The 23990-nt window shown below is 46.2% G+C and overlaps 3 protein-coding genes across 3 annotated transcripts in view; 2 read left to right on the top strand and 1 right to left on the bottom strand.

The window, feature by feature from the left end:
- Fam47e (family with sequence similarity 47 member E) overlaps nucleotides 1-2129 on the top strand; it is a 37872-nt gene extending 35743 nt beyond the window's left edge. The window contains exon 9 of the mRNA XM_032916518.1: nucleotides 2000-2129. Within this exon, the coding sequence (XP_032772409.1) occupies nucleotides 2000-2101 (102 nt within the window). The 3' untranslated portion in view covers nucleotides 2102-2129. The remainder of the gene's footprint in view (nucleotides 1-1999) is intronic.
- A 9441-nt stretch (nucleotides 2130-11570) lies between these two features.
- Nucleotides 11571-14987, top strand: Stbd1 (starch binding domain 1). The gene is made up of 2 exons (XM_032916666.1): nucleotides 11571-11846; nucleotides 13323-14987. Exons 1-2 carry the CDS (start codon nucleotides 11621-11623, stop codon nucleotides 14096-14098), a joined length of 1002 nt encoding a protein of 333 aa, XP_032772557.1. The 5' UTR covers nucleotides 11571-11620; the 3' UTR covers nucleotides 14099-14987.
- A 1869-nt stretch (nucleotides 14988-16856) lies between these two features.
- The window catches only part of Ccdc158 (coiled-coil domain containing 158), a 50212-nt gene continuing 43078 nt past the window's right edge, over nucleotides 16857-23990 (bottom strand). Inside the window, exons 21-23 of the mRNA XM_032916667.1 lie at nucleotides 20244-20402; nucleotides 18193-18300; nucleotides 16857-17057 (exon numbers count right to left, since the gene is read on the bottom strand). Coding sequence (XP_032772558.1) covers nucleotides 16981-17057; nucleotides 18193-18300; nucleotides 20244-20402 — 344 coding nt within the window. The 3' untranslated portion in view covers nucleotides 16857-16980. The remainder of the gene's footprint in view (nucleotides 17058-18192; nucleotides 18301-20243; nucleotides 20403-23990) is intronic.

The following is a 23990-nucleotide window of genomic DNA, read 5'->3' on the forward strand; positions in this document are numbered from 1 at the left end:
CTCTGATCTGCCTCCCAAGTACTAGACTTATAGGTATGTGCCACCACAGATGGCTTGGAATCTATTTCTCAAGAGCGGTAGAACTAAGAGCGGCTTATATTTAATGTCAAATAAATGAATATATTGAGCAGGCTAAGAAAAAGCCTGGCCTTTGGCAAGTTTAAAGCATGAGGCAGAAATTTCGTGTTAAAACACTCCATCATAGGTTTCAGTGGAGTTTCTCTTTGGCTCTGAGCATCAGTGATAGGCTCCCTAACTATATTATCTTATGCTCTCTATATAGTCTATATGTTCTGGGTTTGACATACATGCAGTAGCTACTTGATCTTCACATAAAGCCCATTTTTATATAGAGAGTATAAACTACGCTTAATATTTTATATTGCATGTTATATACTCTTTTGAACATTATATAAGTAATTATATGTCTATATTTGTTTTGCCTTTTTTAAGGTGACCCTGAATTTCTAATTCTTCTGTTTCCAACTCTTAAGTGCTGAGGTTATAGGCATGTGCTACCATGACTGTTTTTTTTTTTTGCTGATACATATATATATATGTTACATATATTTATATATATGCTGTAATGTGGTAAATGGTGTGTGTGTGTGTGTGTAGTGCTGTGCCTTCCAGAGGACAGGACTCGGATGTCCACCACTTTTTGTTTATTCTCTCACACCTTGATCCATTTTGTTCAGGCACTGGGATTTTCCAATCCCACTGTCCCTCCTCAATGCTAGAGTTACAGGCAGACCATTCAGTAGGTGCAGGACCCAGATTTTGCAGGCAAACACTTTTATGAGCCCCCGGCCCCACCTCCTATCTCAGTGTTTATACTGTTAGAGCCTCCCTCTTCCATTCAGTGACCAAGCCAGCTCAGTCAGTCAACAGGGGACAACATTATAGCAGGACCCCAGCCAGTGCTGAAGCGCCTTTTTCTCCAGTCTGCTTTTATACCATTATAAGTACATGCAAGGAATAGGGTCAGTTCTAGGTCAAGGAACAAACAAGAGAATAAAGAAAGTCCTGTGGTATCCAGGGACTTATCAAGATGATAAGCCTACTTCCTTGTCCTAGCCCAATGTCAGATTCTTGCCAATATCCTTGAAGCGACACCAAGAGCTCTCCACAATTCAGGTTTGTTCCTGCTGCTGCAGTTCATTCTGTCAGTACAGGTAGATTGACGGGGGTGGGGTGTGTGTGTGTGTGTGTGTCTGTGTCTGTGTGTGTGTGTGTGTGTGCCTGACATACTGGCTGCGTTCTCTGCTGCACAAACTCCTGAGAGAAGGTGCCCCTGCGTAAGACTGAGCCATCTGAGAACAGCGGTCACATAGACTCTGGCACGATGTTGTCCCTTTTTCTTGTGTCCCACCCTCCTACCAATGACATTTAAGGTGTAGGAAGGAATCCCTCACAATATAGGAAGGGAGATGTGGCAAACACTTGTAATCCCAGCCCTTGAGAGGCTGAAGCAGGAAGATTACTGTGAGTTCAAGGCCAGCTTGGGCTACAGAGTGAGTCCCTGACTCAAGAAAATTAAAAAAAAAATGTAAATTACATGCAGATGTACATAAATGCAAAACCCATCTGTATGTATGTATTTACATACTGTCACTTAAACAATGTATGTGAGCATTCATTCTCTCTAACTCACAATGTATCTGTATTCTGTGTGTACGTGGATTCACATGAGTCACGGGGGAACATTTTCTTGTGTGGATAAACCGGTGTCTATACATTGTCCACAGTGACCTGGATAGATTCCAGGCCATTGACAGCATAAACCTTTGCTGAGCTGGGCTGGCCCAAGCTGGGGTACATGCAGGCCGAGGGTGAATTCAGTCTGAGTATTTATGATGGTGAACAACTGCTTCTCACTTGAGTTATCCGCTTAAAAGGTCTGGCATAAGGAACTCTGCCGGAGTGAAGTGTTTATTATAGCGGGGGGCTGTCCAGTTTTCACTTGGTATTCTAATGAGACTCTTTTTCCCCCCTGTAGTTCCTTGAGAAGATATATGCCGAGGAGGAGAAAAGCAAATCTGAAAATATTAAGACTCCTAAAAAACTCACGGAAACAGAGAGGAATTCTGGGAGAAGATGAGTCAGCTTTTATTGACAGCATATTTAGATACTGCTCCATTATTTTAATTATTAAGTAGAATATAGCATATTAAGTAGAATATAAGTGCTCTCTGTGGAAACTTCAACCCGGTCTTTCTAAATGCTTTAGTTTATCATTTTTGAATTATACACACACACACACACACACACACACACACACACACACACACACGGTAGTGAGCCACCATGTGGGTGCTGGGAATTGAACCTTGGTCCTCTGGAAGAACAGTGAGCTCTCCCAATGGCTGGCCCATCTTTCCAGCCTTCCACTGACCAATGTTTTGTTTGCTTGTTCATTTGGTTTGGGGGTTTGGCCTTCTTCAGTGAGAGTCTTGCTATGTAGCCCAGCCTGACCTCTAATTCGTCATCCCCCTGTGTTAGCCTCTCAGGGGCTAGAGTTACAGCTCTGTACCTATGCACCCGGTGCACGCAGACACACAAAATACGTTTTGTGTATTTACCGACTATGGAATCAATATTCGTGTGTAGGCCTCTCACACTTTCAAGTTATGAAAATTACGTCAGTGTATTAATTCTTCGTAAAAATAAAATCATAGGTAAAGTCACAATTACTTATTGTTACTACTTTGAGTGAGAACCTGATGTAGAATGAGTGCCTCTTTTCTTTCTTTACATATTAGTATTATTACTGAGGTGATGGTTGTCCCCTCCTGGGCATGTTGGTCCTGCTAATAAATTTGTACTCACAGCAGAAGGTCATAGGTCAAAAAGTTTAAAGGAAAATCAAGCTAATGTGTGTGTGTGTGTGTGTGTGTGTGTGTGTGTGTGTGTGTGTGTACATGCATGTGGGTATCCACAGAGGTCAGAGAAGTATGTCAGATCCCCTGGAGCTGGAGTTTCAGGCAGTTGTGTGTTGTGTTATGTGGGTGATGGGAACCAATCTTAGGTGCTCAACTGTCCTGAAACCTTGAGCCATCTCTCTCTAGCATCAACAATTTAAAAATATATACATTATTTGGGACAGGGGGTGGGGTTGGAGAGCTGGGTCAGTGGTTAAGAGCACTGGCTCTTCCAGAGGATAGGGTTCAGTTCCCAGCACCCACATGGCAGCTCACAATGCTCTGGAATTCCAGTTTCAGGGAATCTGACGCTCTATACTGGTGTCTGTGGGCACCAGGTACGCAAGTGGTATACAGACAGGTATGCAGGCTGTACAAGTATAAAATAAACATTTGCAGTAAAATAACTTTAGAAACCAAAACAGTTATTACTTTTGTACCCACTTATGGTCATGCACGTGTGTGTGTGGAAGGAATATATGGAGGTCTCTCTTGAGTGTTGTTCCTCATGATCCGCCCATCTTTTTTCCTTTTTCTTTTTCCTTCCTTCCTTCCTTCCTTCCTTCCTTCCTTCCTTCCTTCCTTCCTTCCTTCCTTCCTTTCTTTCTTTCTTTCTTTCTTTCTTTCTTTCTTTCTTTCTTTCTTTTTGAGGCAGGATCTCTCACTTGGACCTGAGCTCATAAATTCAGCTGTGTACTCTCTGCCTATTTCCTCCTTCAACACTGGGATCCCAAGCCACGCCATCATGGGTTTCCACATAAGTGCAGGGAATCAAATGTGGATCCTTACACCTACGCAGCAAACATTTGCCTTTCCCCAGGCCCTCCCACTCATATTTCAACTGTCTTCCACAGAATTACACTTTAAGGTTGTTACGGTAACACACCAACCATTAGTAACAACTGGGAAAAGTTTGGGGGAAATGTGTGTACCTGACATGGCAGGGAAAAAATGTGTAACAACTCATTGGTGTTCATTTCTACACCTGCTGTTGTTTTGTCTTTGTTTCTGTTTTGAGACAGGGTTTCTCCGTGTAGCCCTGGCTGTCCTGGAACTCACTCTGTAGTGCTTATACAATGGTAAGCGCCTGCGTATGACCTACATGTGCCCCTACCCTGCACTTGTGTCGGTGCCCCATGCCCACACCGACACGGTACCGAGAATCGGGCGAAAGCCTGCGGGATTAAAGAAACACACACACACACACACACACACACACACACACACACACAGGTTATTCGTGTCAAGCCAGGAGAGGAAGAGAGAGAGAGACTCCTGTAGCTTTATTCACCACTTATATACCCAAGTTCCCCAGGTAGAAAATATCTGGGAAGCACAGTGGGAAACCCTGGCTTGTGACTACCTGGCTCGTGACTTCGGTAACAAAAGATCGCGAGACCTGAATTAATTAGGGAGAAATCCGAGAAGACCAGCCTAAATCTCAAGGACAAAGGCTGAGAAAGCAAAAGACAGGAGCGAATTGACCACCGCCCAGGTATGGCCCAGGTGTGTCGGTTCCACATGCATCAGCTGTGCCGTAAATTCATGGGAGAGGCTTTTCAATCTCAAGGCTTTATGGCCATACAGCCCAGAGTCATGTAGCCACCTTGAGCTATGCAGTCACAAAGCGGCCAGGCCCAAATCCAATATGGCTCCCTACATACACATTACATTCAATAGCTAGCACAGTGCAAATTATGACCCTGTCATTAACACTGTGCTGTTTAGGGGATTAATGAGAAGTCTGTCTATCAGTGTTCAGTAAGGACAAGACAGGTTTGAGTATTTTCAACTCTAACTGGGAGGGTGCAGACCACGAAGGTACAGGGTGGGCAATGGCACTGCGGTGCAAAAACATTGCCTCCCAAGTGGAGCTTGGGGTCTGGCACACCACATCTATGTGCATCTAGTGTAGTAGATCCCCTTCTCACTTTTGCTGTAAAAACAGCTTCTGTACTTTGTGTGGTAGCTCGTGCCTATAAAGCCTAGCACTCCAGAGGCTGGGCAGGAGTGCCAGGAAGTTTAGGCCAATGTGGTCTATTCTGTTCTGAGTTACCAAGTGAGGATGATGATGATGGTGGTGGTGATGGTGGTGATGATGTTAACAAGGGTGATCAAATAGGTTTCTCAATGAGAGCCAGTATTGAGTGGAAAACCGTAGCCATGAATAAGCGTTCGGTAAGCCTATAAAAGCTGGCGTGAGTGGATGTCTGTTAAGCAAGGTCAGCAAATCTGAGCCCAGAACAACTTTCTAGAAAAAAAAAAAAAAAGATAACATACTGTTCTTCCCGAAGAGTCCTTCAGTCTGCGGCCACCATGACCCCTTCAAGTGTTCATGGTGGTATTTATCGAGCAGGGTGGGAAGGATTAGGGAAACGTTACAAGTGCTTAGAACAGCCCCTGGCACATCGCTCACACATACTGGAGGTTAGCTGACATCCAGGCTTGGTGGATCAGATAACCCCTGGTTGGTGACGGGCACCTGTCACACGGCTACCAACTGTCTCAGGGTCAGCCTGCTGTATTTAACGACTGCCCAGCAAGAAACCAAGAGAGCAGTTTGATGCCGCCGGATTTGTGGCTCAGCTGCAGAACACTGAGTGCCCGAGCTAGGACTCATTCTGGACTTGATGAGGTTCTATTCAGAGCCCTTCCTGCTGCAATGCAAGTGCACCGGCTGCGTGGGTTTGGAGGGCTAGGAGCCTTCTTGAGCGACACACTGGGCTCAAAGGTGGCAGCTTCTCGGACTGCTGGATGAATGGGCAGAGGGAGCATATCTAAACCAGGCCTCCGGACCACTTCACAGCCCTTGGGCCAAGAGCAAGAAATGCTCTTCCAAAATCCAAATGGAAGTGTAGGAAGCTCTCCATCACCTAGTATATCCAACATACAGATGAAGTGTCTATGATGAACCTGAGAGCATAGGGAATAGTATAGTGTGCTTTAACTAGGCGAGCTTCTTCACTCGTTACCTGTGAGTATCATTTACTTAGCTGCCTTGTGTGTGACCGAGTGTTAGGAGCGGCAGTTTGCGCCTCCCTGCTCTCTGAATTCCTAAATGGCTTTGTGGATTGGTACCCTGTCTCGGGCACACTTTCTGTCGTAAGAGCCAAGGCTAAGATGCGTGTTAGGGGTGAAGAATAAAGACAGCAGTTTTCCTGCCATTTCCCAAAGCTGTTCCCACAAAGTTTATCCCAGAAGACCTCACGGAAGTCAGGGAGTTCCCAGGGGGTAGCGAAAAGTCTGTGGTAAAGGAAAGCACTTCAGTTCAAGTTGGTTGGGAAGCAAACAGCAAACTGGGATTAGATGTCCTCAAGACTAATTCCAGAGGCATCATGAAAAGGTGGTGGAGTTCTCTTACTCTCTTACTCTCTGCCCCTTCTCTCCCTGACCCCTTTCTCCTCCCCCTACCCCCTCTCTCCACATATTCCCGGTCAGCTTCTTCTCTCTCTCCCTCTCCCCACTTCCCTCTCCTCTCTCCTTCCTAATTCCATTCCCATGCCCTAAATAAACTCTATTCGATACTTAAAAAAGGGTGGTGGAAAGCCATTAGACTAAGATGTGTGTCTGATTCTGGGGAGAATGAGGTCTGAAGTAAGGAGACCTTCCACCTCAATTTGAAGCAGATAGAAGTTCCAGAAGTTTAGCCTGGAGATAGGAAGACCGTCAGGAGGACCGTCAGGAGGATGGTCAACCTGCTTCACTCCCGCCGACTGAGTCCTGAGTTAGGAGGAGCCTACAGGTGGGCAGCACAGCCTCAGTATGACAGTGGACTGTATTCAGGGAAGCATCCAGCTCCTGGAAACAGTTATTCTTGCTAAGGTGACTGAATGACATAGTTCCACGGGTTGGAAGTTTGGGGCACTTGAAGCCTTCTTCATTTTCCTTCATGCTCCCAGGTCAGCACTGGGGACTCAGCCTTTCTCAGGCAACGCTGTATCCTCACGTACGAGCTCTGGAGAAGATATGCATTCAGGTTGCATTGTGGGTAGTTGGGATAGAACCCAGGCCTCGCAATGTTAGGCCATGCTGTTCACTGAGCCTTGGCCTTAGCCCTGGAGCCCTGATTTATAGCTGGTCAGTGGCAGACACGGGTGAAGCTCCCCCAGGCTTGTGAGTGCTGTGCAGAGGATGCAGTCTCGGGGACCAGGCCCCTCATCTGTGGAATCAGTAATGTCTCCGGGTAGATTCTGCCAGAGTTAAGCTGAATAAGAGGAAACACAGCTACTTTTGCTGAAGAAGGACTTGCTGGGTGGATATGGGGAAAGTCCCACAAATCTGATCACAGACGTTACCTGTGTTTATAGCGTAAGGGTTCGCTTCATGCAAGGCTTCTGACTACACCTGGTAACTTTCCCAGCTGCTCCAACCCGTTTTCCTGCCAAACTTTGCTTCTGGGATAGACACAGACACCTTCCTTGAATTCACCCCTTTCTGATTACCAGCGATTTCGACCCTCTCTCTGTTTGTTTCTTCAGTCTGTGGGTACCTGCTGAATGTCAGCTCAGTGAAGAGTGTCCTTTCTGCCCTTATCAGTCTGTGAAAATTTCTTGCATATTTGCATATTAATCATTGTCTTTTAGACAACACAGCTATCTGCCCTTGCCTGGAGCTATCTGGTAGCTTTATCTAACCGTCCTGCATTGGATATAATTATATCCAAACAGCCTCCTATGTCCTGTACTCTCAAGGTGACAGTGTCTTGGCTTTTGTTCCTTAGCCTTGTACTTTCAACATTTTCACGGATTGGTGATTTTTATTCCACCTGAAACACACCGTTTCAAGCAGCACGGCTTACCTAGCCCCGCCCCGACTGAACTAGCTCCACCCCGACTAACCTAGCCCCGCCCCGACTAAACTAGCTCCGCCCTCTCCCCTTCCCCGCCCCGCCATGGTGAACTAGCTGGTTATTCCAATACAGATTCTCCATTACTAAAGGTTTCATCATTACCAAGCATCTCAGCCTGGAGTCCATCCAGGTGTCAAGATGAGTCAGAGGTTTGCAAACAGTTGCAGTTAGAAAATGTCTCTACGAAACCTGAGGCTAGGAGGCTCCGACGTGACTGATCTGCAGGGAGGGCTTGCCTGCGGAGAATGTCACATGGAGACACAGGCACAGCGTTTGACAGAAAGGAACAGGTGCTGTGGTACATCCCCAGAGAGCCAGGGCTTGGAGAGAGAGGAATTGGAAACTACCAGCACGCCTGCAGTGCTGGAATATTCCCGGAAGGTAGCCATGATGTCACCCAGCCAAATTCACACACTTCTAAAAGCTATGTGTTGAAATGTGAACACGTATAGCCAGAGGCTCTGGGCCCCGGGTCTGGGATCAAATCCCCCAGTTAGTCATGCCCTGGATGACCTTGATCAGATCAGGCCTCTGATGAAATATGTGTGAGGTAATCCTGGTGAAGCACTTAGCCAGGGGCCGGCATCAATTACATCAGCAAGGCTCTCAATGAAAAGCAACAATAAAAGAAAGAGTGTATTACGTGATAGACGTGGCATTTCATGAACAGACTCTCTGACCCTCAAGGGATTTGCGAGCTGAAGGAAGAGACAACTTCCAAAAAGAAGTACATCCTAAGAAACCCCCAGACCTTGTGCTAAGAAGTTCCTATGTGCAGAATTCAGATTTTTAAAAGATAGCGTGTTCATCTGAGAAATGGGAGATTCTGAGTGGATTCACATTGCCAAGCTTTAGGAAAGACTTTGAGCGGGGTTAAGCCGAGAACCGTTGCAGGGCACAACACAGCCTGCACAGACGAGGTCTGCACAGGGTGTGGACACTGAGACCAGCAGTGCAGAGGTCAGTGGAAAGGTAGGTTTACTCTGTTCCACTCTTAAAAACCTCTCCAGACGGAGAGAGCTGGTAAGTAGGGAGAGGTTTTGCACACCAAGCAACTCCTGGGCATCAACTCAACGTCCTCCCATTTAACACAGTTCTGACTTCTACCTGGTCAGTCAGTTTTGATCTCATACATTAAAGGGCTCAGTTTAAGATTCTCCCCACTTCAACAATCCGCGAGTCCACGAGTTTTCTGCTTCTGTTGACTGATGAACTTCCGCAATCCAGCAGTCTTTTCCTTGGGTTTCATGATTTGCTGGAATTCAAGGGAGCACTATTCTAATTTTCCTTAATCTATTTCTTCTGACTACCTACCTACCTATCTTCCTTTTTGGAATTGTAAGTTCTCCAAACTCAAGGAAAGCATGGGCTTATGCTCACTGGTTTATGGTGGAAGGTACGCGCTACGGTGAACCCAACTTCACCATTAATCTCTAATCAAAGACATGAAATGTAGTTGACAGGGGACACACCAAGTTCTATGTAAGTCATGCTCGCAAGGCACGTGGGAATCTATGTAACTCGAGGAAGCCACTGTGGCTGGAAAGGGCCAGCGAGGTTGAAGCCCGAGAGGTCATGGGGACAGGTTTTCGCTATAAGATGTAGGGTCATTGGAGAGTCTTCCGTGAAGGCCTGACATGGTTGCGGTTGGCTCTGCTAGCCTCTAGTCTGAAGATGGGCAGCCTGCGAGCCTTGTGACTCAGGTTAGCCTAGGTGAGTTAATTGGACATATCATCCGGCAGCTCGGCCTCTCTCCTCTACTTCTGCTTCTCTGGATTATCTGTGTGTTTCTCCTCTTCCACCTCTCCTTCGTCTATATCTTTCTGACTATCTACCTATCTTCTTGGCTTGGGTCTTAAATTCTTTACATTTTTTTAAAAAGATTTATTTTATTTTATGTATATGAGTACACGGTAGTTATCTTCAGACACGACAGAAGAGGGTATCAGATCCCATTACAGATGGTTGTGAGCCACCATGTGGTTGCTGGGATTTGAACTCAGGTCCTCTGGAAGAACAGTCAGTGCTCTTAACCTCTGAGTCATCTCTCCAGCCCAATTCTTTACATTTTTAAATTAATTTTAAGCGTATTTTGATCATATCCTTTCCTCTCAGTTCATCCCAGATCCTTCTTGTCTACTTACCCACCCGACTTCATGTTCTCCACCTTCCCTTTCTCAAGAAAGGAAACAACAACAAAAAAACGAATATCAAAACACAAACTTGAAAAAAGAAAGAAAATTAATAAGACCAAAAAATAAATCAAACAAAACAAAAAGTACACACACACACACACACACACACACACACACACAACAAAAAACAAACAAACAAAACATGGACCTGCGTGTGTTGACTCCTGGCATGTGGCTGATATACCCAGTGAGACTCCGTTGGAGAAAACTGATTTTCCCCTCCATCAGGTATCAGTTGTTGCAAGCAGCTTCTTGGTTAGAAGTGGGACTTGGCGCTCACACACACACCCCGCCCCACCCCCACCCCTGCTCAGTGCTGGGACTCTGTCCGTTTCCGGCTTATGCAGGTGTCGTTCAAGCTGTTTAAATCTCTATACGTGCACGAGTGCATGGAGTCCTGTTGTGCCTGCAAGGCACTGTCTCCTTGGAGTCATCCACCACCCCTGGCTTCCTCCTTCCACCGTCCACCACCTCTTCACTTAGATCCTTAAGCCTTGAGGGGAGGGATTCAATAAAGGGATTCATCCCGTTTAGGACTGAGTGTTCCAAATGGGTCTTGGTGCGGCTTCTCTGACGAGGGCTGAGTGATGCTCTGTGTGCAGGTAAAGCAGGATCCATTTGAATATTAAGCAAGTTAATAATAAAGCAGGAGTCACTGTATTGCTCTGTTTCCCACCTATCTACCTACTACTCCCTTAGGAACTGCAGCCTAGAGAGGAGCAACCCACCGGGCAGTCCCTGTCAGGAGATGCTGTGTGATCTTTTACGATCTCAGGGATCCAGCAAGGAGCACTGTTGAGAGATCGATCCTCCCAGAGGGAGCCATGTTAGCAATAATTGCGAGGCATATACGTTCCAGCTGTGGCCTCAGCAACAGAATGTGAGTTATGCGTTTAAGGGAACGACTCCAGGTCCGAAGTAAAAAGTCCTGGCGCATTACCCTGAAGTAGGTGTGCACATCGGTGCACAGCAGTGGGATCTAATTCTCTCACAGGGCTTCTGCTGTGTGAGGATCGATTTAAATTTCTCACAAAACCACTTTGAATATATGATGCTGTGATAAAGGGTCGCTGCTTTGTTAATATTTACTTGAAGGGATTCCATCCCCGGGGAATATCCAATTCAGCGGGGTGGGCGTGCATTGTGCAGCAGCGAGCTCCACAGAAAGAGATAGGAGGGAAAGGCTTGTTGATGCAGGCTGTAACTCACAACTTGAGACGCAAGAAGAGTTTGAGACTAAGGACTTCTAGTCTGGAAGCCTCTGCGCCCTCCTCACGACCCTCACCCTCTCCACCCCTGATTCTGCTAACGCTCCAGCAAGAGCCCTGGGCACCGAGCCCTCACCAGCCTCGGAGCTCCGGGCACCCCCACACCCCCGGCCTCGCTCAGCGCTGTGCGCAACCGGGCTCTTCTGGCATGGGATAGAGTGGAGTGAGACCAGGAGCACCTGGTGAGAGTAGGCGATCGCGGGTTGAGGAGGCCGGAGGCGGGTCGAGCGGGTCGGGAGGCGGGGCCGGGAAAGTTCGCGGCGGCCGCGGAGGGCTGGGCTGGCCGCCACCGAACCGTAAAAGGCTGGGGCGGGCGGGGTGGGTGTGGCCGTGCGCGGTGAGTTGAGCCCTGCACCGGGACTCTTATTCTCCCGCAGCCTCTCAGCCATGGGCGCTGTCTGGTCAGCCCTGCTGGTCGGCGGGGGCCTGGCCGGAGCGCTCATCCTGTGGCTGTTGCGGAGCGACTCTGGGGCCCCGGGGAAAGACGGGGGTGCGGAGCCGCTGAAAGACGCACCTCCAGGGGAGGCTGCGGCCCCGGGAGGCGGTCCGGGTGGTGGTGGCAGTGGCGGCCTGAGCCCTGAATCTTCCTATCGGGAGCTGGTCTCCAAAGCAGGTATTCTTCCTCCTCTCGAGCCAGTTGTTTTCACGTTCCCCGGGGAAGGGGAAATGAAAGGCACCTGGAGCTGTGCGGGTGGGTTCTGGTGGACCAGCTTCCCCGACCCCGGACTGAACCCTCTTCAGTCCTCATCGCGTTCCGGGGCTGTCCTGTCCTGGAGTAGCCACGCGGGTCCTCCAGAGGCCGCGCCCAACTCCTGCGGCCTCAGCGAGCACGGGCTCCTCCGCCTGGCCGCGCTTGGCGCAGTGCACACGAGGCTGGCTTGAGGGGCATCTCACAACAATTTCAGTTTCTGATAGAGCAGGGAGGGACACCCTCTGAGTTCCAGTCCTGACATACCACAGCCCTCTTTAGATCTGGGGCTCATGAGCGTTGAGCACTCACGTCTACATCTGGACAGTCCTTCTTAGACTTGGGTCACGAAGGCCACTGTAGCTAGTAAGGCTGTGCGCTGGCCGCGTGGACACTTAAAACAGCCCAGGGTGGTGGCCTACGAGGGAATCCAACTCATGAGAATTGTCACCTAAGTTTAAACCGTCATTTTGGAGATCCTGCAGCAGGCAATCAGTGCGCACTGGCATAAACCCTTAGCTCCTGTGCCCTTTGCCAGCTGCCTGGCAGAACTTATTTTTAGTGGTCATTTGTAGCTACTCCGTGAAAAACCTTTCCTACAGCTCATCTGTTTTCTTCAGAAAATTGGGAATTCAGAGTAATAGTTGTTGACACCTCACTTCAAAGCTCACCCTTAAAAAGAGGCAAAAATGTAGCAAGAGTTCTCCCAACCCCTTGCTGATTTATGGTTTTAGGGTGTTTGGGCCTGTAGGAGAGGTAGCCAGGAAGGAAGCAGGTTTTTAGAGGACTTGGATGTATGCTTTTAAGAACAGTTGTCATAACTGTGTGTACTTATAAAGGGGAGGGGGTGGGATAGAAAAATCTCGTGCTTGTTGAATGAAGACTTTCTTTTTCCCTCAACACCCCTCCCCCCCAATTCTGCTCAGTATTCCTCACAGACTGCTCTGTTGCTATGCCCTCCTGTTAGCTGGAGCTGGCCCCCACGTCTTACATTCACTTTGAGGGAGTTCAGGTGTCCTCTCTGGTGCAGGGTAGCCTTGTTCCACAGAAGCCATCGGCATGTTTGGCTGGGCCTTGTGCTAAGTTCCTGCCCTAACCCTTGGACAGCATTTTTTTTTTTTTAAATGACAGAGCCAAGTGGTTTAACTCTGGATACCTGCCAGCATGGTCTGGACTGTGGGAGACTTTGCAACTTGCCATTTCATTCTCTCTCATGGTGTTCACTGGGACTCCCGAGTTTGCTTTTGATCATTGGCTCTACACGTGTGCTCTTAGAGCAGGAATGGGAATGTGCAAATAGGTACAAACAGGGCCTTGAACTGCACCTAGAGAGACAACAGCAACCAGTTTCCTGAAGTTTCCTTTGGAACCACCTAATGTTACTGCACTCTCCTTTCTTAGAGCATCTTCGAGAGAGCAATGGACATTTGATTTCTGAGAGCAAAGATCTTGGTAACCTGACGGAAGCACAGAGACTGCAGAATGTTGGCAATGCCAGAGAATATGTTCCTGTGGGAAAGGTTCCAGATACACACTCCAGAGCTAACTCTGAAACGTCAAGAAATCAAAGCCCAGAATCTTGTGTAGGCGAATGGAGACTCCCCAAAGGACAAGAAACAGCTGTTAAAGTAGCGGGCAGTGTGGCTGAGAAGCTGCCCTCCAGCAGCCCGCTCATGGACAGAGCTGAAGCAGCCAGCCTTGCACAGTCGGCAGGCCACGAGGACTGGGAAGTGGTGTCTAGGCACTCGTCTTGGGGGAGTGTTGGTTTGGGTGGCAGTCTTGAGGCTTCTAGGTTAAGTCTAAATCAGGGAATGGACGAGAGCAGAAACAGCCTCGTGGGAGGAGGCTGGGAGGGAGATGGGAAGGTGGTGTCTGTGAAACCTCGGCAGGTCAGCATCCAGTTCAAGGTGCACTACACCACAAGCACTGACGTGCAGTTCATTGCAGTAACTGGAGACCACGAGAGTCTCGGGGGATGGAACACATACATCCCACTCCACTACTGCAAGGATGGGCTCTGGTCTCATTCCGTCTTCCTGCCTGCGGACACAGTGGTAGAGTGGAAGTTTGTGTTGGTAGAGAATAAGGAAGTTACTCGCTGGGAAGAATGCAGCAATAGACGCCTACAGACTGGCCATGAGGATAAAGTGGTTCATGGGTGGTGGGGCATTCACTGACTCGGCTTCCAGAGCATCCAAGAGGCTGCAGCAGAACTCGGAAGAGGCTAAGGCTGTAGAGCACAGCGTAGTTTAAAGGCGGTGTTATTCTAATTGTAGCCATCAGGGTTCCTTCAGATTTGCTAGTGTGGCTTTTGTCCAAAATGTAGGAAGATGTATGCATGCAGATAATGCTTCCTGTAGGCTGGCAGTTGTCCCTCGTTGTATCGACTGGCTTGTGCTGACACATCATGACTTGAGGGATCGATCATCCTGGGTAGTTGCTTTGGCTATGCCTGAGGTGTGGACTACACATGGGCAAGGAGAAACTAACCAACTGCAAGGGTAAAAGGCCCCCTTAGGAGCTCTTAGACTAGGAAGACTACGACCTCATCATACACAGCTAAAGCAACGCTGTTTACACTGATGATGGCATCGTAGGGACCTGTGACCAGTAAGTGAAACTCCGAGGCTCCCTGTTAGTCTCTGCCTTTTTAACTGCTGAGGAGAGGTGGGACATAGCAGCTGTGTCTGTCTTAGTGGTTGGCAGCCCTGTTGAGAGTTGGGCATCCAGGAAGCAGAGCCTGAGGGATTGGGGTGTGAGATGCTGAGGCTTGAAGGGTATAGTTCTTTAGGACCGAGAGTAACAGGGCCAAGTCTGAGGCACCCCTCCTTTACCCACAGTGCCCTGGTCAGACGTCTCTGCTCACTGCCCTGCCCCACTCCTAGGTCTCAGCAAATGGACTGCCCCAGAGACCTTTTCCATCTGTTAACTCTTCACTCTCCTGACATACCAGCGAGTAAATACCTACATAGGACCATGGTACAGAAGATTGTCTATGCTCTGAGAAGAAATAGTTAAGCTTTAAGTTATGACTGAATAAATAAATCCCAAGTTTTACTATCTTTATTCAATGTCTCAGTTATTTGTCTCAATTTTAGCACTATAACCTAGATATAAAATAACTATTTTACATATAGAGAAAAGCAAGCCTCAAAAGTTATAGCAGATGCCATATGGGGAGTCTTTTCCTTCCCCTGGAGAAAGTTTTAAATTTTTTTTTTTATTTTTGGAGAAAGTCTTAAATATTTTTAAAAACTTTGCTTAGAAGGGGGTTTTTGAGGTGGAGTTTCTTGCAACATAGGCTTAGCCAAGGATGCCCTGAAACTGGTCCACCTGCCTACACTTTTCAATCCTGGAATTACGGGCATGTGCCGCCGCCGTATCCAGTTCTATGCAAGCACTCCCCAACTGAGCTACAGGCAAGCTTTGCTGTTTTCAAACAGGGGAGCCCAGACTGGCCTGGCACTCCCTAGATAGCTAAGGATGACCTTTCACAGCTGATTCTCCACCTTAAACGAGCAAACAAAGCGCGTTAGTCCAGATTCACTGAACGCAGCATCAGGACATGTGTTTGGAGGCTTTGGGCTCTCAGCAGTTTTGAGCCGAAACCCATGCGTTCTGCTTGTGGATCTCGCAATGAGAGCCACACAAGACACTGGCCATTAATTCACAAAGTTCAAGCATCCCTATGAAGTAAAACAATTTAAATAAGAGTCTCTAGAATTCTATTTATAGTTGCCTGATGAAATTTAAGTTAACCTTTCATTAAAGCCCATTGACTTAAAAAATCACGGGGCTGGAGAGATGGTTCAGTGGTTAAGGGCACTGACTGCTCTTCCAGAGGTCCTGAGTTCAATTAAAATTGTTTTAAAACAAAGAAGCCATGCTATGTATATACACTTATGTCATTTATACTTAAATGCAAATCTGTTTCAATGGTTGTTTGATAACTTTGTTGAGAGCAGCACAGGGCTCCCCTGAGAGAGCATGTACACCCTCCTCAGAGCCCCTGCTGGCTGCTTTGTCAGTCAGCGGTATCAGGTCTTCTGGGCAGCATCTTCCTTCCTTGTAGAGTCCTTCAGACCCCCTTCTGCCTGTGGTGCCACCTTGAGGGCCCTCCCCATCCATGGCATCCAGTCTGTGGGAGGAAAATAACTTGAGAAAACTCCACAGATTCAGTATTAACACTCTGACCTGAAGGTAGCCCACAGCTCTGTTCATTCTGCCTGTGGGAACTGGCTAGGTGACTGTCTGTAGAGGTGAGGGATGGACGTGGGGCTGCAACTTGGCCTCCAGCTAAGCAGTGTGTCTCCATGACAACGGTGTACTTGGAAGTGGGAGAACACATTTTGGGAACATTAACCCTGCCACATTGTCTCTAATATTTGGCACAAGTGGAACTCTTACCTATCTGTCCTTGCCTCAGTAGATTTGGTTTGCATACAAATACTCCCAGTTTATTAAAATTTAATCAAGGTAGACTGTATTAATTCAATGTAGAAGTTACCTACTCATTTGTTAAAGAGTAACAAAGTATTTTCTTTCTTTAGTTTATGCAAGAGAAGAGATTTCTAAGTTTTGATTGGGGGCACCAAAGTTTTGTTGATTACTGATATTGACAGAACAAACACTGAGTTCAAGGTCACCAAAAAAGACTGGTGTTTGTCCAGCATGCTGGAATTTGTCCTTCTGTTCTTGGCTCTGCACCCCTTTATACCATCTGAACATGTTCCCCTGGCTCCTGAAACTCAGAATTTGTTAAAGCAGGAAAAAAATGACTCTACTACCTCAGAACCAGTAAAATAATTTAAAACAATTATACCACCATGCTAGAATTAGCATAAATTAATATAATATATGAATACTCTCAAATCTAACTGAAAGTGTTCCAAGTTTTACTGTGACAGCATTCAAGAAGTTTATTTCAAAATAGTGTACAGGACAGGGTATCTTTTATTAAATTTCACATAAAAAGAAAAAAGTTTGCAGGGCACTAATTATAAGGAACACCACGATTAATCGTATGTCAGCTCTTTGTAGACAGCAGGCAAGCAACTCATCATTTCAGTAACATCTTTTCCTGGTCTTTCACTTTCTGAATTCTCTTCTCTTGATTTCTGATCATTGAAGACATTGCTGAAATATCAATAAAAGGAAGTTAGATTATAAAGTCAACTCAGGTTTTGAACCCCTTCACTCACCTTCAAGGATGAGCTGTCAGCCTGCAGAACAGACCCACTCTGACCTGAGGTGCATGCCACTTCACCTCAGTGCACTCCCATGACTAAGGTAGCAGCCTCCAGGAAGCAGGGCCAGATAACAGGGCAGAAATCAAGCACCTCAGGGAGGTAACAGAAGAAAGCCTTCTGTCCTTCCATCTCTGGGGCCAAAATCCATGACTGTCAGTAGTTTGGGGAGCTTCTCTGTGCTCCTGTGCGCACGCACACAAATGGAGATACCTGTATGGTTTTGGCTTCTGCTCGTGCTGGGGACTAAACTCACAGTCTTATGCATGCTAGGACATCTCCACATCAAGTTCCACCTGCAGCCCTGTAGTTTCAGTTTTGATAAATTGATAAAACCCTCCGAAGACATTTGTTCAGAATGTCAAGTGCTTTCTTGCCAGGCATTGCCTCTGGCCCAGGCACCATCCTCTGAGACAGATGCCGCATGTCTCCCAAACAACCAGATGCCTCTGGGGGGGCACAAGCAGGATGAACTCGGAAAGTGTGGATGTAAGAGGGACCCCAAACAATCTATGTTCCTTAAAAAAACCTCACAATAATACTGGCAGTGCAAAATGTTTTCTTACTGCTCAGAGAGAGCTGGGCTAACACAACTCACTTGAGACTTTCTTTAACAGCAATGTCCTGTGACCTCAGTATGTTAAAGGATGTAGGCCTCCGCGTCAGAAATAGCAAGCGTCAAGCCTCAGCTCTACGGTTCACTGCGTGACATGGGACTTACTGTGTCCTCATTTTCTTTGAGAACGATAATAGAACCCACACTCCCATGCGGTGTGAAGGCTGCATGAAGGCAAGAAGAGCATCAGGAGGCCAGGGGCTGACCGCACATGTGGGAGTTGCTGATGGATGCTGGCTGGCGGGTATAGTAACATGTTTACAGTCAATGTGCAAACGTCTTGTATGTGCATGCATGTGTCTATCTGTGAGTTTCCCCGCTGCTGGGACTGAACCCAGGGCTTTGTTAGCTAGACAAGTGCTCTGTCCCTGAGCTACCTCCCAGCCCTGGGGACCTCTGCATACTGTACCTTGGTTCTTCAGCTGTAAGTCTTCTACCAGGGTTTGCAAACTTTCCAGTCTGTTCTGCAGTTTTCGGCATGTTTTTCCTGTTGTTTCTAGTGACGGAGACTGTGAATCTATTAGAAAATTGCTTAGATGTGATATTAAAAGTCTATTTAATATTTCTTTTTTTTTTTTTGGTTCTTTTTTTTCGGAGCTGGGGATCGAACCCAGGGCCTTGTGCTTCCTAGGCAAGAGCTCTACCACTGAGCTAAATCCCCAACCCCCTTAATATTTCTTTTATAAATCTTCAAATTACACGTTAAACAACTTTTCTTATGAAACATTTAAAACATTATTTTAAAATGAAAAGGTTTCCTACTTAATTAGAGCAATACTAGCTTATTTGATTTTGTTTCAAGTCAATTTGATTTACTATTATTCAACTACATAGTATTAAGCAAACTCATGAGAAGAAATTACAATATACTGTATGGGTCATCTAGACACCAAACCCTACAAGTACTTCCTAACTGGGGGCTTCCAGTGTGCGCCTGTCACCTGAGTGTGGCTGGTCTGTGTGGTGGGAAAGGGCTGTAGGCATGCTGACACCGCACAGGGACTCTACGATGTGGTGGCACCAACTAACAAGGGCCCAGAGGCACCAAAGCTGACTCTACTAGGTGTGTGAAGTTCTATCAATTTCTGAAAATACTTGGCAGGCAAATGGATCTCAGACCCCAACTAGATGAATACTTGAAAACATTTTTATTGACTTACTTTTTATTCCAAAGTACCTTTCATTGTAAATATAGTATTAAAGATAATTGTCTAAATGTTTTCCAATTCAAGAGGATGAACAACAGTATCTTAGGAATCTCTGAACAAAAAGAATACAGAGCGCGATCAGGTCCTTGGTGAGGACCTGAACAAGGGACTGTCCTATCACGGCAATGCTATGGCTCTGCCCTCTGCTCTGGACCACTCTTGGCAGGTCCTTCCACCTGCCTGTGCTCTGCTTGCTGTCTTTCACTATTACTATGTAGCCTTAAACGGGGTGTCACTGAGTATCCAGGGATAGCTGGGGTTGCTATGGATTGCAGGCCTCCGACTTTGGAGACCTCCTTTCTGTGTCCTGAATGATGACCCAAAGAGCTTAGTGACAAAGACAGAGTGGAATGCATAAAACAGTAAACAATGAAACATGCTCATATGTGATTAGGTTTTGATTTTTATACATTTTTAGGATCCAGAAATATGTATGGCATAGACTATCAAATGTCTAAGATGCTTGACTCTGACACCCTTTGTGTGGCTGATTTCTTATCAATGGGAATGGCTCACAGGGTGATGGGTTGGTTTTGGTCACTGCTGTATAGAATGAGAGACATTTCAAGTACAATTCATCTCATAGGTAACTCACATATTTTAAGGCACTTAGTACAAATCAAATTGTTTTTTATTTCTTTTACAAAACAAAAAGTGAACTTAAAAGATTTGATGAGGGCTGAAGAGATGGCTCAGCGGTTAAGAGCACTGTCTGCTCTTCCAGAGGTCCTGAGTCCAAATCCCAGCAACCACATGGTGGCTCACAACCATCTGTAATGGGATCTGACGCCCTCTTCTGGAGTGTGAAGACAGCTACAGTGTACTTACATATAAATAAATAAATCTTTAAAAAAAAAGATTTGATGAGATTTTTAAAAAGTTTGTATAACAGCCATTTACACTTAAAAAGATGCTGGTTGAAGGAAATCCCTATTTTAACTAAGCAAAAGTGGAAAGCCCCAGCACTTAGACACGGAGTATCATAAAGTTATAAAACTAACAGAGAACAGCAACAGAAACCAAGGAGAAGGCTCACTGTTCATGTCACGCAAGAGTAAAATGCGTCTACATATGACATCTAAGTCTTTATTATACCAAGGCCTGAGTGAGTAGACATGGCAGCTGTCTCAGTTAAACACCGCATCACTTACAGCGCCAACTGCAGGCTGCATAGGTGTGAGTGTGCAGAACCCCACCAGCCCCAGGATTGGGAAATCAACCAGCCCCATCCGCAATAGCAGACCCGCCTTACCTTTTGCCGAGTTGGATGAATGAACAGGCTTGGCAGACCGGTACTGCGGTGTGGAGCCCACCGACTCCTCGCCTGAGCTCGTGAGGAGGGAGTGCACTGGAGACTTTTTAGGAGAGGAATTGAATGAACGAGAAGCTGAAATTTTCACAGATGGACTTGCTAAAATTGCATAAGGACAAAGGTAAAAAGAACTAGTTAAAAACAGTGACTGCATTATAAAGAAACACCCCTCTCCCCCAGTGACAGGGATGGGAGGAAAATTCAGGTTAGAATTTTAAAGATTTATTTATTTTATGTATATGAATACACCTAGCTGTCTTCAGACACATAAGAAGAGGGCATCAGATCCCATGACAGATGGTTGTGAGCCACCATGTGGTTGCTGGGAATTGAACTCAGAACCTCTGGAAGTGCAGTCAGTGTTCTTAACCACTGAGCCATCTCTCCAGCCCAAGATTAGAACTTTAAACATTGTTGTAAGAATGGTTGTACCTTATGTGGTGGGTTAATCTCAGCTAACTTGATTAAGTTAACTAGATTGAGAGACATCTAGAAAACTGGTAGAGTATATTTCTGAGTTGTTTGTGAGGGAGGGAGTTTCTGGAGACAAGTGGCATTTACATGTACAACCTGGATGAGGGAAGACCCACCTTATACATGGGTAGCACTGTCATTGGGCTAAGTCCAGCTGGAACAGAAAGTGGTACAGAAGCTCGTCCGTGTACTAGTTTAATTCTTCACGGGGAGTTTGGTTTTGATACTGCCCTCGTCTGCAGATGTCGGGGCCCAGCATCTTCACCCGTGGGAGTAGGCTCAACGGGTGACTCTCTAGCCTCAGCCTCACACAGGGGTGGAATCATTGCCCCTCTTGCTGAACCTTCAAGATTCTTAGCTAAGCAACTCTTCTTCCTGCTGTTCACTTGCAGATGGCCTTTGTAGGACTCCCCAGCCTCTGATCATAAATATCAATCTACAGTTATATAAGCATCGTATGGTTTTGTTCCTCTGGAGAAATCTGGCTTAGGAATGAGAATGTGCAGAGCCCTGATATCCAGAGGTCTCACTTCAGATAAGATCCACTACTGATTTGATCAAACTGATTTGTCAAATCACTTAGCTGTCTACAAAAACAAACAAACAAAAAATGAATTTTGTCTTGAAGAAGGTAATCTCGATCTGAGTCTGAACCCAGTATCATGAGATAAAAACTAACCAGGGGTAAGGAGAAAAGATGACGCGGGAGAAAACCAAGAGAGGAAAAGCAAGCAGGAGATAACTGGGCCACAGGGAGGCCACACAACAGAGCTGAGGCTTCCACTGATTCAAACCACATGACATCGAACACCACGTGTTCTACTCGTAAAAATGGATATACTGGTAAGAACTGCTAAAACAAGCAAGAAAACAAAGGCAAAAATATCACAGCTATGGACAAGAGGGAAAAGGCATACAACATTAAATTTACAGCTGACTTCTTAGTAGATACAGCAGAAACCCAAAGTGGGGAAAATTACCCACATTGGTAAAAATGTGGTGAAAAGAATCCTAACCTGGAATTCTATGCTCAGTAATCCCTCAAATGAGGATGAAATACACAGTCTCAGGATCTGGGAAAATTTATTACCCTCAGACATACATTAAAAGCATTAAGTAAAATTAAACTAGTTAGAAAGTATAGAACCAAGACGTCAGCATATCACAGTGAATATTAATTAAACAGGAAAATACAAATAACCTGTCCTGAGCCAGGTGTGGTGGCACACGCCTTTAATCTGAGAGCTTGGGAGGCAGAAGCAAGTCGAACTCTGTGAGTTTGAGGCCAGCTTGATCTTCATATTGAGTTACAGGACAGCCAGGACTACATAGAGAAACCCTATCTCAAATAACAAAACAAAGCAAAAACAAATAAACAAATCCTATCTTGTTTGGTTTTTGTCAGCTTGACACAGCTAGAGTCATCTGAGAGGAAGGAACCACAGTTGGGGACAGGCCTCCATCAGACTGACCTGTGGGCAAGCCTGTGGTGCATTTTCTTGACTGATGATTGATGTGGGAGGGCCTAGCTCACTGTGGGTGATGTCACCCCTTGACGAATGATTCTGGGTGCTCTAAGAAAGCAGGCGGAGGACTGGAGAGATGGCTCAGTGGTTAAGAGCACTGACTGCTCTTCCTGAGGTCCTGAGTTCAATTCCCAGCAACCACATGGTGGCTCACAACCATCTGTAATGGAATCCGATGCCCTCTTCTGGTGTGTCTAAAGACAGCTACAGTGTACTCATATACTTTAAATAAATAAATCTTTAAAAAAGAAAGCAGGTGGAGTAAGCCATGAGGATAAAGCCAGTAAGCCCCACTCCTTCCTAGCCTCTGCTTCAGCTCCTGCCCTGGCCGACTCCCTTTGATGACGGGCTGTGTTGCAGAACTGTAAACCAAACCCTTTCTTCTCCAGGTTCTTTCTGTAAGCCATGTTTTGTCACAGGACAGACAGTTAGCTAAGACCTAACAACCATGTGACAATGAATGTGCACTACACCAATTGTTGAAAGCTGAAGGATACTGAGTGGGGTTAAAGTGTTCGATGGTATTCAGAATATGTGAGAAGGCAACTGTTCTCTTAGAGCAATCCAATTGGGCAAGAGCATTGCTGTCAAGTCTTGACTCATCATTAAAGTAACAGTGACAAAGGGCTGGAGAAATAGCTCCATTGGTAAATACTTGTTATGCAAACAAGAGTGCCTGAGTTTGATGGTGTGGCCCATGTCAAAAAGTGGTAGCATGAGTTGGAAATCTCAGTGCTTGCCATGCAGAGAAAGGAGGATCCCTGGGACTGCTGGCTAGCCAGCCTAGCCTAACTTGTGAGTTTCAGGAGGTGAAAAGCTCTGTTCCCTAAAGCAAGATGGACGGCATCCTGGGGAATGATACTCAGGGTTGATCTCAGATCTCATCTCTCTCTCAACACACACACACACACACACACACACACACACACACACACACACACACACACACAATGTTTTAACTATATTAACATTCTTCTATAAATGAAGCTCTTCTCCTCACATAGTACTGGCCAGACTTACAGCCCTGTTTTCATTCAGTAACTGTGACTGTCATTCTTTCCCAATTGTTTCCTCTTCTGAAAGCCAAATTATGTTTACTGTCGTGCCTTTGTCTTTGCTTCCTAAGGCGTCTAATGTGCTGTCTATAATTAGTCTTCCTAGTGAAGTTTGCTTTCTGTAATTTGTTCTTTGGCTGCAATTTAAGTCATTCTCTGTAATGTATTTATTCTTCTTTCCCACTCTGAGTCTGAGTTATGACTTCTAAACAGAGTCTGTTCTGGTCCCTCTGCCTCTTGTTTGTATGGGAATCACTTTGTACTTCCCTGGGAATGACATGGAGAGCTGTGGTTCTCCCTTTATCCCAGCCATTCAATAAGCATTTATTCCGCATCTGCTGGGCGTCAGGAAGGCTCTAAACACCCAGGTATAGCAGGAAGGGAAAGACTGCAGGGTTATTTCCCAGGCTATGGCACACGCTAACAACATGAATCAGTAAGTTACATGACATGCTCAGGGATGATGTGTAATTGAAGTAGGAAAGGTCAGGGGGACTGGAAAGTGTGGGAACGTTGTGATTTAAAAAAAATAAATAAATGATGAGACTTAAGGGTTTCTGGGAAAGTGACATTTGAACATTACTTCAAAGAATCTGGGGCTGTTGGCAGTGTTGGTGCAAGAGCCCTAACAG

Source organism: Rattus rattus, chromosome 11 (assembly GCF_011064425.1).
Source record: "Rattus rattus isolate New Zealand chromosome 11, Rrattus_CSIRO_v1, whole genome shotgun sequence".
Taxonomy (NCBI): domain Eukaryota; kingdom Metazoa; phylum Chordata; class Mammalia; order Rodentia; family Muridae; genus Rattus; species Rattus rattus.